Below are 13,334 nucleotides of genomic sequence, written 5' to 3' on the forward strand. Positions count from 1 at the left end.
TTTCACGCGGTGGCAGTTTGGTAAATAACCCAAACAGTAGTTCGCGATCAAATTCATCGATTTAAAATAGATTCCGATCCAAATTCAGAACTCCTTAATCTATCTCATCCAATTTCTAAACTCTAATCACAACTTACAGTATGAAATCTCAAGTCAAAACCCAAAATTGAAAAGAACGTCACCGAACATTAAAAATCTTCAAATTGATCAAAATTTGATGATTTAATCAATCGAATTGATGTGTAAGAGGCTTTAGAATCATCAATCGATTATGAAAATACAGATTAACACACTTAATTGAGCTATGATTAGGGTTCATGTTTAAACGTTATGTTCAAAGTTTAAATGTTCTGACCAAAATAAACACCAAAATGATGATTAAACAATCGAATTGATGTGTAGAAGCATTTAGATTCATCAATCAATTATGGAATTGCAAAAATAACGCACTCAATCGAGTTCTGATTAGGGTTCAAAATATTATGTTTAAACGTTCCGAAACAAAACTGAAGACCTTTAAACGTTCTGACCAAAAAAGGATATCTTTAAACGTTCTAATACATTCAACGAAGCACTGGGTGTTCAAAAAAAAATGAACATATTTAAACATTATAATGCGTTCTAAGAAGTTCAGGTTGTTTAATAAAGTTTAGAAGTTCTAAAAAGTTTTGGATCTGATAAAAAGTTTAGAAGTTCTAAGAAGTTCTAGCTGCTCAGAACTTCCAAAACTAACAAAAAAAAAATTAAACACATGTAAACATGAAATTGAACACTGAAATCACTTCATATAATCTCATAATCATCAAACAATCATCAATCGACTGTTAATTTGATCAATGATTCGACCATATGAACAAAATATGGAACGTCTGCAACTGGGTTTCTTCAAAAACTCAAAATTGATTAATTGAAACTTCAAATTGATGATTAATTGGACCAATTCTAAAGTTTAATTGATCAATTAGTTCAACAATTTCAATTTCAATTGGGCAATTTAATCAACTGATATGTGAGCAACGATCGATGGTTGTGTCGGAAGAAGATGGTGGTCGCGAAGGTGGATGGAATCGTTAAACGGCGATGGTAAAGGTGCACGGAATCGACGGGAGAAGATGTTGAGGGAGGCCGGCTCGCGTAATTGTGATTTTAGGTTATGATGGTTATTGAAGATGGACGCTCCAAACACTCGCGTACCTATTGTACGATAAACGATTTGCGTATTCCATCCTTTACCTATATATATATATATATATATATAACCCTAAATTGACAACAAATACATTACCATATTAATCATGTTACAGTTAAGAAAATAAACCAGCTTGTCAACTTAGGGCATCTCATATTCACCGATTTATGAATACTCTCTAGAGTTACCAATAGTTATGAAAAAACAAACTGAAAAAAACTAGGCAGTCATCAAACGACCACTTCATAAGTTCACTGGCTGGACTGGACGGATAACCGGTATGCGTAATTAATTTTTTCTTTTAAATATCACGTAAAATATAACATAATGTTTAATTATAAGTAAAACTATAAAAGAAGAACATTGGTTTTTAGATTAAAAAAAAGTAAGTTATAAAATAAAAGTAAATAAAAATCTTTCAAAACATAAAAGTCTTTCTAAGGAACAATTAATGTTCTCATTTACACGAAAGGTCACGTATTCAAATTCTATTGGTTAAAAAACTTTCATTTTCTTTTGGAAAAAACCCCGAATTGGTCCAAGCCGGCCAAAGGCGTGGTTCCAATTCTAGATTCGACGGAAGCGTATCCAGTGTATGGACCAATATAGATCATTTTCAACCGGGACTTTTTAAGCCAAATATGACATACATGGAGGAAAGAGGGATGGGAGACTACAAACGTGACGAGCAAAGATGGAAGTGCAATCTTGGATATGAACTGTCTATAAGACTGGTCGTTATGGGGCTCCAAAAGGGTGATGTGGCGGGCGCCGTTGGGCGCGGAACACCGCTGTGGGACGCGGTTCAACCAAGGGCGCCGAGGGAAAGGTGGTTGTGACGCTGGGCGCGGATGATGGTTGGATGGTGGGGCCCTCTCTCTCTCTATCTCTCAAACACACATACATACATATGTATATATGTATTAAAGGGGCTTCGAAGCCCCCGCACCATAGAGGGGCGACTTTCGGGTGGGGCTTCGAAGCCCCCAGTGCCCACGTGGCGCTGACGTGGCACTGGGGAGGGGCTTCGAAACCCCTCACCATAGAGGATAGTCTAAGAGATGAAGCCAAGTTCAATCAAAGTGTCACGCTTCGTAAAGTAGGATAGAGAATGGATGGTTCGAGGCCTTGTGGGGGACTCTCTAGATGGAGGTGGTCTAATGTATAAGTTTTTAATGATATTACATGCGTACTATACCCGTACTTGTTTATCCATATGAAAAACCGAGTATATTGATGTATTATATAATCTTAAGATATTAAAAATATAATAAAGAGTGACCTAAAGTTGTTAGAATTTTAAATAATTAAAGTTTAAAATTATTAGTTAAGTATTTAATATTTCAAATCTTTTCTATTTAACATTAACATAGAATGTCGGATAACGGGGATTCACTGATTAATTTTTAACCACATAAAACTATTAACACATTTGCTAACATCAACGGTTATGCCTACAAGTATAATGAGTAACAGGTGCCGAAGATGCGACATGATACAAAAAACGTTTACAATCAAATAAAGACTGAGATTGCCAAGACTCATCCTGTTAGCGTCTCTAAACCAAAATTAGTTATTAATTAAAAAAAAGCAATTAAGTAAAAACATATGATATATTTAGTGTCAAAAGAAAGAAATAGATGGCAAAAAGCAACAAAAACAAAAAACATGCTGATGGCATGTGAAACATAACACAAGATTACAAGAAACAAATCAAGGACTTTTTTCCTTCTTCCCTCCATTGTAATTTGTACTTGAAAACTTTGTTCCATGAGACACCTTGTCCCTGTCATCCTCCTTTATCAAACACCACTGAACCCACCTCAATAAAGAAACAACATTATACCACATACACCCCTGACCCACCTATAGCTCCACCATTCATTTCAAAACTAAATTATATATGTATGTTTCTTATTAATAATAATAATCCATCTTTTTTAAGTTAAGTTAGGGTATGGTTTTCTTAATTTAGTACCTAATTCCCACAACTGTGTTTCAAGTTCCAATGTTATTATTAATAATTAATCTACTACAAATATAAATATTATTCTTTTTGTTAATGCCTTGAAGGTGTTTGATATTTGATAAAATGCAACCAGCAAGCACAGGTTCTTATCCTACACCCATCTCTTAACTTTTTTGGTGTTTTTCTTTTTATTACTCATTTCTATTTCTTTCATTTACATGGATTCCATGACAGGCTTTGAAAGGCTGTAAAGCAGCCACTCTCTTTCTCTATCTCTCTCTCTACTACTACTGTAAGTACCCTCTTTCTCTCTCTAAAATGTTCTTATATTGGAAAGCTAGCTACTTGAATGATTGAATGTTTGTTATCAACCATCATGTATCAATCCACTTCTACTTCTACTTAGTCTAGTAGTTTTCTTAGTCTTATTCCCTTTCCACATTGGGTTTATTGTTTTCTCTTTGTAACCCTTATTTTAAGGACTCTGAATGCTTTTTTTGTACTTAAAACCATTTAATTAATATTCATTCTATTCTGTTTTTTTCTTGGTTTCTTTTAGAAATTGACAGTTGAAAAAACAGTTATTCAAAACCCATGTCATAAAGCTCACTAGGGTATTTGTTCTTGATTTCAGAACTTCAAAATCAAAAGAAAAAAATACTATCTTGATTGAAAAGCCAAGGGTCAAAAGATTATAAAAGATAAAGTCTTTGAAAGTGATTATGGACTGGAATTTGAAGATACCCTATTGGGATTTTGCCGAATTCGAACACGGGCCGATGCCGAATATCGATCCGGGTAACAACGGGTCAAGTAGTTTGAACTTTTCTGTGGATTTAAAGCTTGGTCAAGTGATTGATTCAGGTTTGAACTTGAAACCTGCATCATCAAAGATGGCTTTATCTCCTTCGGGTTCGTCGAAGCGGGCCCGGCCCGTTAATAATGTTCAGGGGGCTAATTGTCTTGTGGATGGGTGTAAAGCTGACCTTGGTCAATGCAAGGAGTATCATAGGCGCCATAAGGTTTGTGAAGTTCATTCAAAGACTCCTGAGGTTTCTATTAATGGTCACAAGCAACGCTTTTGCCAGCAGTGTAGTCGGTATGGCTCTCGATTATTTCAACTTGTGTTATATTGTTCTTGGTTTGATTCTTATGATTCTTGTTAAGGAGTGTTTGGATGCACGTTTTGGAACCGAAAACTGATTGTTTTTTTGGTGAAATTATTATGTGTTTTTAATAAGCAATTTGAGAGTGCTAATTTCAAGAATTACAATTTATCCTTAACCTGAATAAGTTGTTTGCAATAAGCTGATTATTTATAAGCATAAGTTGTTAAAATTGAATTTTCAATATTGTTACTTTAGTCTAATTGTAGTTTCTTAATATTTGATTTTGGTAAATCAAGATTGTAAATCTTTAGCATTTTGTTTGGATCACCTGAATGTTTATTTTTTTTAACTTTCATGGTGGAAGTATGTGGTCCAGTGTACTTCAAAAGGTTATGTTCTATATTGCAAATAAATATAAAATAACAAATTGTCATTTTTAGTGCTTCCACAAACATTTTCTCTTTCTTCCTTGATTTAAATACAATGCTCAATTCATGTTGTTAGTATTTAATTGATTTTAGCATGAAAGGTATCTAATTTGACTATTAAAAGTCAACTGTGGAGTCTTTATTGTACTAAGCTTGTAGCTTATTTTGTAGATTTCATTCACTAGAAGAATTTGATGAAGGAAAACGAAGCTGCAGAAAACGTCTTGATGGACATAACCGTAGGAGAAGAAAGCCTCAGCCCGATACTGCACGTGCTGCGGGTCTTTTCTCCACTCACCAAGGTTCGTTTCAAACATTAATTACGGGTGGGTCGGGTAATAGGTCATTTCGCTTTGGTTCTTTCAGTGTTCACAATGGGTTCGGTTTCTTCAGTTTTTGTCATTTGGGCTTGAAATCTTTGCGACAAAAAATATGGCACAAAATAATGAAACTGGGCCTGGAAATTTTGGAACAAGTTTTTTGTTAGTTATTGACTAACTGATTATTAGACATTTAGGTCTACAATTTTTGAACTATATCATTTATTAGTTTCTTATAAATTACTTAAAAAGAATCATAATTCATAAGTTCAATAGTAAAAGTCAGTTTTTTTCGGTTTTCATGGGTTTGATTCGGTTATAAAAGTCGGTTCCATTTTTTTGGTTTTTGGTTCAAGTTAAACTACCAGAACCCTAACTGGAAATTTGGATTCTACAAAAAACACAAAACCAAACCGTTGGTTTTGGGTTGGCTTTCAGTTACTTCGGTTCGTGGGTCGGTTATTTCATTTCATGCACACACCTAGTAGGTTGTATGCATTAAAAATAGACTTTTGGGCAATTGAGCGACTTTCAACCCTTTTGACTCCCAAAGTGACCCGTTACACATAACAGGCCGATGAAGATAATTTACGTGTATTAACAATCATTTTGGCGTATTTTAGGTACAACAATGTTACAATTTGCAAGTCCACACGTATACCAAACCACAACTCTCACGAACCCACTATGGACGGGCATGGTCAAGTGTGAATCCGAACCTACATACTCGACCCGGGCCCACAGACAAAACCCATATCCAGAATCATCATCTTCGGGCTCCCAAAAAGTAACCGGAAAGCAGCAATTCAGCCTTTTTGATAACAACTGTTCGGGTTCACACCTTAGACTAAACCAGCAATCGTCACCGCCAAAAGTCTGTCACCAGCAACTTATAAGTTTTGAAGGTAATAATAATAATAACAACAGCTATGATAAGCTGTTCTGTGACGGGTACCCGCCACCGGTTCGGGTGGTGCAGCCGGTGGTGCCATCGGACTGTGCTCTCTCTCTTCTGTCATCATCACCGTCACAAACATCATGTACAACTTTGAGCCATGTGATGCACCAACCTAACTCATTTACTGCAACACCTAACCCATTGGATCATGGTGTGGGTTACGGTGGTCTGGAGTCGATTATGGATCGTAATCATAGTCGTAGTCATCATCATGCATCGCGTGATAGTGGTGCTCCTCAAACACTTCCATTCTACTGGGAATGAGTGTTTATATACTTGAAGTGATAAGTTGTACTCGAGTGAGATTTGATTAGATTTGTTTCGATTCGATTGAGTTTAGCTTTTGATTTTGATTTGTAGTTGATGTTTTTATTCATTCTTATGTGTTCATTTCTATGGTTTGGTAGGAATTCAACATTTTTATTTTTCTTCTTGGTTGAACTTGAAATTTGTTAAAACCTTGATTTTTTTTTTCTTGATGAGTTTTTTTTTTCGTGTCATATTTTTGTTTAAATTCTTTTAATATAGCTTGAATAGTCTTAGAGTTGAGATCAAACAAAACACTTAAAACATGGTTTTTAAAAGCTAACCAGCTGATTAGACCGGTTAATTTAGAAATCACTCGTCACGAGCTTGGTATTACAATAGTGTTATCTACATTCTCGTTTTAAGATGGGGTCATCTTAGCGTATGTAAATAGTTGATGTGCTTAGTTTATGCTTTAGCTACATGGTAGCTTCATGTGTGAATTCAGTGGCGGATTTAGGCAAAAGGGACGGGGTAATGAGCTTAACCGCTCTGATGCCACTTCAAATGATTGCATCGATGTAACTCAAATGAGAAACAAACAAAACAAAAAGTGGATAACTCCCAATATTATTATTCAGATGAAATTATAACTCAAAAACCTCTATTACGGGTGTGTTTGGGAGTCCTTATTTTCCCCTCCTTATGACTTATGAATGTTTAATATGTCCTTTTAATGTTTATAAAGTGTTTGGGAACATATCAAGGCTAAAAAAGGGGGTTTCAATAAGTTGGGATTTAGTAACTTATCAACTTATAGGTTTGGAATATCTATTACACCATTCCATTCCACCTAGCTCTCTTTAACCAGTACACTATTACATAAAGAAGCTAAACCAAACACTTTTTAAAAGACAACTTATTGGTTTATAAGTTAATCCAAACACTTTTTTGAAAACTCCTTCTTAGAAAGTCATAAGTCATTTTCATCTTATCACAAAAAGATCTTTCCAACTAAAATAAGGAATCCCAAACACACCCTACAACTCTCAATTCATAACCCTAGATTATTTATATTGTTAACTCAACTTAGTTAACATGAAATCTAAATAACCCTAACTGGGTCATTAAGAAAATCATTAAAGACCTTAAACGCGCATTAAGCTACAACCAACTAGTTTAAAAAACCTGAACTTTACACCATCTAACTCACAGGTTGAACCCTTTTCTCAGGCCAAACAACAATTAACAACAATTAAGCCAACACATTTAATTACTTAGAACTCTTTGAAAAAAATTTATAAGATTCTCAATAGCAACTTACTTGTACATATTGGTTGTCAATTTAAATTGTCGTATATTTTTTTTTCTTTTATCTATCTCGTATGCTGAGTACATAACACAGCTACATGTGTGACATTATGTTTTATAATACAGAATAAGCAAATACAAGATAGTAAAAACAGGCTCAGCTATTATTCTTTGAGAAACAAATGTAAATCTAAATTTTTTTAGTTGATAATATAATGGAAAGTGAGCAACTGATTTCATAGACATGATGATAATCTCCTAATGTAGTTTTATAAGCCTACAAAAATCAATAAGAACATGATTAATATTTAATATGATATGACTTTTAGAGGACATATATTATTAATTAGACGAAGTATATGCATATTAATAGATGGTCAAACATGTTTATTATAATTAGTTAGGTTGTGCTGAACTCTCGACCACCAAGTCGAAAAACATGTTATTTACACGTTGGATATCACTTAGGAATATAAATATATAATAGTTACTAACGTCAGTTAATTAATTATAAGATATAAAGTATAATTCTAACTATAATTGAAGTTACCATTTTACTAATTTTAAATAATTTTTTCCTAACCATAAACTTTTATAAACAAACGACGCAAAAAAACACCTAAAATAAGACAACCTTCACAAGTCGGAGACGCACCAGCCACCCACCTAAAACCACCCCCATTACAATTACACCAGTTTGGCCATTCAACCGATTGCCTTTTAGATCTATGGGTGTACAAGTACTAAAGAAAGCTAAGTGCTTTGGTTTCTCCAATAATTTATTCAATCTTGACCTTTTTTCTTACGAAAATTTTTCGCTTTTCATATGCTCCAACAAACTATGATCACAAGACCTTGAAACACTTCCTTTTCTTGGTCCCTCAAACCCACTTGATTGTGTACCTCCAAAATGTCTCTTATCGAGAACCCGAAAATCGGTCGAACTTTACACCAAGTTAAATAATCTCACACGATCGTCGCCACTGAACAACCTTTAACAACATGATCTGTCGTTTCCGTCCCCGAGTCACAAAAAGGGCAGGTCCGAGTAGGACCCTGATTTTAAATAATGATAATGATATATGACCACAACAATTGTGAATAACATGTTTTAAAAACCGGTATTTTACTTGTACCGGATTGTGCTAAAAAATGGTACAACCGGTTGAACCGGGTTATACAGGGAGGTTCAACCGGTTGAATAGTTTACCATATAATTTTCTATAAATGTAACTTTAATCCAAAAATAACCCAAAACTAAATGATTCTTATAACAAAAAGTAATCCAAAAATTAATTCATATTTAAAAAATAATGCAAAAGCACTCAATTCTAAAAAAATAGTCCTAAATTTACACGTTTGAATGTTAATTGTTGAGTTAAAAATAAATTTCAATAAATATCAGCCGCAAATATAAAAAATTTCTCGATTAAAACCGATTTGCTGGTAAAAAGCGGTATTTTAGACAAAAACCGCCGATATGATGTTCTAGCAAACCGATCAAAATTACTGGACTCAAAATACCGGCCTACTGTGCGAAATCTGGTTTAACCGGTTCAACCGGCCGGTTTGAACCAGTTTTTAAAACACTATTATTACTGAATATAACTAAAATAAAATACATGACATGTAAAAAGCTTTCATTGATAGAAAAACTTTAATTGTTGGATAGTTTTAGAATTTATTTAAAAGAGAATAAACTACTTTAAATAATATTTATAAAACAGGCGCGGCTTTTGTTAAACACAATTACTTAGATGTCATTTCGTTAATTGTTTTTTTTTTTCATTTGATATTTTATTCATAATTATTTTATGTCATTTACCACTAGTCCACTACTTTATAAGTACCGTTATATAAATACATGTTTGTTAACTTATAACTCCGAATAAAAGGTTCAATAGAGTTGGTTATACCAAACATAGTCATAAGATGTAAAACACAAACTCACTTGGCTTTTAAGCCTAATAAGCCAGATTCTAACATAATGTTTAGTGATTATAAGTTGTAGGTGTCGGCAAAAGATACCTTCAAAAAAATAATACTCCGGTTGAATTTTTTTGTAAAACCAAGTGGATGGAACCAGATTAATATTATTGTTAATTCTAAATGTTTCCGGTGGTTGATGGGAAGTGAGAAGTTAGATGTCGGCAAAATTACGAGGTAATATTTTTTTGTTAAATTTTGTAAAACATGCTTTTAAAGATTCTCCTTATGGGGGCAAGCATCTAAGGCATACCACATTTTGCTTTTAATACAATAAAAACGTACTCATCATCTTTTCTTGCCGACTTTTATACCCCTCTTAAAGTTTTTGTCCCTTGTCTAGGTTGGATATGGGAACCCTTTAACGAACATATACCGAGGAGGGTAGATCTCACTGGAAATGCAATAGACGCGACGGTATTATGGCCCGTTCACATGAATCGCACACTTAGACGCAGTTCTAAGAAACTCGGTAGTAATAATTGTAGATTGTTCAAAAACTTATGTTGTTTGAAAATGGCGGGCAAAAGAATGCATGCCAAAACCACAAATCATTTGAAGCCACCGCTTCAACAAGATCATTGTGTATTGGTCGTGCAGGCTTGTCGAGCCCGTCCTCCAGACCCAATGTGTGTGGTAGATATCACCAGGTATCCTTGGAAGTTGATGTTTTTCTTCATGTGCGTTGTACAAAAGTACAATTTTTAAAAATAACCGCTTCGAACCTATGAAACCTCACGCTAAACGTAGCTACGTCGTATTTTGGGGTATTGACAATGTAATCATCCATTAGAAAGTCTAGAGCTTGTTCACAGTCATATGACACATTTTCTTTCTTGTGTCATATTAGGCTTGCGCGACCGTATCCACAATAAATTGGAGAGTATTGTGTCGCCCTCCTCAAATTCGAACTCATCCGATGACTTGGGTGGAATAAATACATTACTATCCATTTTGTAGAGAAGAATATTGATAAATCTGAGAAGTCACAGTGTCTTTAGGGTAGGAGAAAAGTGAATTTATTTAAAAGGTTTTCAAAAATTTATACAATTTTTTTTTGTAAAATCGGTCTAATGACCGTCAGTAACAATCATTTTCTCCCCCTCTCCCTCGACATCACCAACCAGCAATTCCTAGCCAATCCCCCTACCGGAACCATCGGCAACAGTGTAGCCAATGGTACCAAGCAACACGTAGGCGAACCCGAGAAACAACCTGGAAGTTGTGGTTAAAATTTTGAACTCATTAGTACATTTTTGCATTCCACATATAAATAAAACTTAGGAAACTTTTAGAAGACAATTCTAAACCCCAATGGGCTGCATTTGGTAACCGTACTACCTCCATCTCCATCCCAAAACTTTTGTGTCACTGTTCATTTTTTCTTATTTTGGGTCCAATCCATGAGACTAAGTCAGCACTAATTCTAATTGCTCCGGCCCAAGTGATTGATCAAAAGTTATTTCTTATTTGTTTTAACTGAGCCCAACTAAGTGATTGGAAATAACTCAACCCAAAAGAAAATGAAAGCTTGATTTTTTCTTCTTTTTTTATATACTGTAATTCGCAAAATCTCCTTTTACCAGTCAAACGTTTCAAAATATCCATAATACCTCAAAACGTTCTCTGCAATATAAGTTTCATGTTAATATTTTGATCAAACATGAGCGTTTCAGTTGGTCTTTTCTACTAATCACAAAAAAACATGTGGCAAAAACACCATCACCCAAGTTCATAAAACTAGCGTCTGTTAATATCTTTGTGAATTTAAATTTTGAATATTATAGTTTTACTTATATTTTGCTTTTATCTTATAAAACACATATATTTTTGAAGTTCTAAATATACCGTTGTAACGTGCTTATTTTTATCTACTTGTCGACATTATTTACTTAAAACCGAGCCGGATCAAATTTATGTCGAAATGTTCAATATAAATTTGACTCAACTCAGTTTTGAGTCAAATAATTGGTTGACTCAATTACGAGTAAATAGATATTTGAAAATATTTATAGACATTTAGTTATTAGTTAATCTAACAATTAATCAGCTACTGTTTTTAATCAGGTTTTTTTTTTCTCCTAAAAACATTATTGTGGCCAGCAAATTACGTAGTGCTTAATCCAATTAAACTAAAGAAGCATAATTTCATCCATTGTGTTTAAAGATTAATTCTACCTCCGTCCCATTATAAGTGTCTTAGCTTGAATTTTCAAGTCTTTCTTGTTTAACTTTGACCGACTATATTTTTGTTTGTGTTATATAATACTTGATGTAACATATATGAAAGGATTGGGTTTTAAATGTATTTTACATTGATATAATTTTCATCAAATATTATATGACACGAACAAAAATATTGTCGGTCAAAGTTAAACAAGAAAGACTTGAAAATTCAAACTAAGACACTTATAATGGGACGGAAGGAGTAACAGACTAGGGCCTTCAAAATCAATCAAATAGTGAAAAAGTCAAATTGGCTTTCATCTAATAGGTTCATCAAAAGCTCAATCAAATATGTTTGAACTGCAATTGAACTCTTAAACTATAAAAAAAAAAATGATTGGTTTTCTAATATTATCTCATAAAGGACATAATTTGTATAAATACCTACAAAATCGATGCAACTATGTTCTTCTAACGTAACCGGTCGAGACATCTTTTGTAGAGAATAGGGTCAAGTTCTTGAAGCAGTATTTTCACGTTTTGTGTCAACTGATGTACGTTTTTGTTCCAATGCAACTTAAGGTTCGTTTCAATGGCGTCAACTAGAATAGGGAACACCATCTCAATATCTTGTGACACCACGTTCATGAAATGCTCGTTATTCCAAACATTCAAAGCACGCTCGGCTACCTATGATTTCAAATATCCAAATATGGTTCATGGTTCCATATTGTAAAAAGAAAATGTGTAGAATTTACCCCGGTAACTGAAATCAAAATTTGTGACGTAATGAAACGGTCACAAAATTTTCGACCAGGCTGCCACCAAATTCACAGTCTCAAAATTAGTTATCGCTAAGCCTAACTGTCTGATTGTCAATTGGATGTAAAAATGGAGAAAAATGATTTAAAAATAAGATTTAGCGACCGGTTTGCCATCAAAATTACCCCAGTCGCAAAACTAGTTAATTCTATTAGTCCAGTCTCAAAATGATCATAATAATAGGGGTGTACATGTATCGGTTGCTGTAACACCCTTAGAAATTTGGTGCTCAAATTGACAACTCTGAAAATATAATGGGCAACTAGTCATTTAACCAAAGTTAAAGTCCATAGTTAAATTGTAATTATGTCGTCCGCTAACAACTTACTTGGGCAGCGGACCATCACAAATTGACTGTTCGTCGCTTAACCATTAAGCAACCAGTTTGCCATCCAGATCACATTAGTCACAAAATTAGTAAGGGTGACAAATATGACCCGTTAGAGTTGATATGAGTTTAAGTAAAATGTATAATGGCCTAATGAGTCAAAATTAGTTAAACTAAAGAAAGGAATAAGTTGACATTTCTCAAGTTCTCTTTTTCTATTTTTGAATGAGGACAATGGAAAAAATTTTAGTCTTTTAGTTTTTAATTTATATTTTATGTTATAACTTATTATTATTATTATTATTATTATTATTATTATTATTTAATTTTTTTCAAGAAAGTTTTGATATCTCAATCCACCCTTTTTTAACATTCTTTTTTTAGTTTGACCACTTTCTGATTAATTATATATTTTATTTAAACTCTTACAACCCTAATGAGCCACATTTGACACCTCTAAAAATTAGTTATTGCCGGTTGCAAAATGATCATATCACCATAT

At 33.7% G+C, this 13,334-nt stretch overlaps 1 protein-coding gene across 1 annotated transcript; it reads left to right on the forward strand.

The window, feature by feature from the left end:
- Positions 1-3,362: 3,362 nt before the first annotated feature.
- LOC143538253 (squamosa promoter-binding-like protein 13A) lies at positions 3,363-6,439 on the forward strand. The gene is made up of 4 exons (XM_077031849.1): positions 3,363-3,450; positions 3,793-4,257; positions 4,867-4,997; positions 5,639-6,439. Exons 2-4 carry the CDS (start codon positions 3,881-3,883, stop codon positions 6,235-6,237), a joined length of 1,107 nt encoding a protein of 368 aa, XP_076887964.1. The 5' UTR covers positions 3,363-3,450; positions 3,793-3,880; the 3' UTR covers positions 6,238-6,439.
- Positions 6,440-13,334: the final 6,895 nt, after the last annotated feature.

The sequence above is a fragment of the Bidens hawaiensis genome, unplaced genomic scaffold (genome assembly GCF_021521415.1).
Source record: "Bidens hawaiensis isolate Kalapana, Puna unplaced genomic scaffold, B.hawaiensis_p1.1 tig00011541_1, whole genome shotgun sequence".
Classification (NCBI taxonomy): Eukaryota; Viridiplantae; Streptophyta; class Magnoliopsida; order Asterales; family Asteraceae; genus Bidens; species Bidens hawaiensis.

Coding starts and splice junctions, on each gene's coding strand:
- LOC143538253 (XM_077031849.1), top strand. CDS start 3,881: ATGGACTGGAATTTGAAGATACCCTATTGGGATTTTGCCGAATTCGAA. Junction 4,258..4,866: donor TTTTGCCAGCAGTGTAGTCG/GTATGGCTCTCG, acceptor CTTATTTTGTAG/ATTTCATTCACTAGAAGAAT. Junction 4,998..5,638: donor TCTTTTCTCCACTCACCAAG/GTTCGTTTCAAA, acceptor GGCGTATTTTAG/GTACAACAATGTTACAATTT.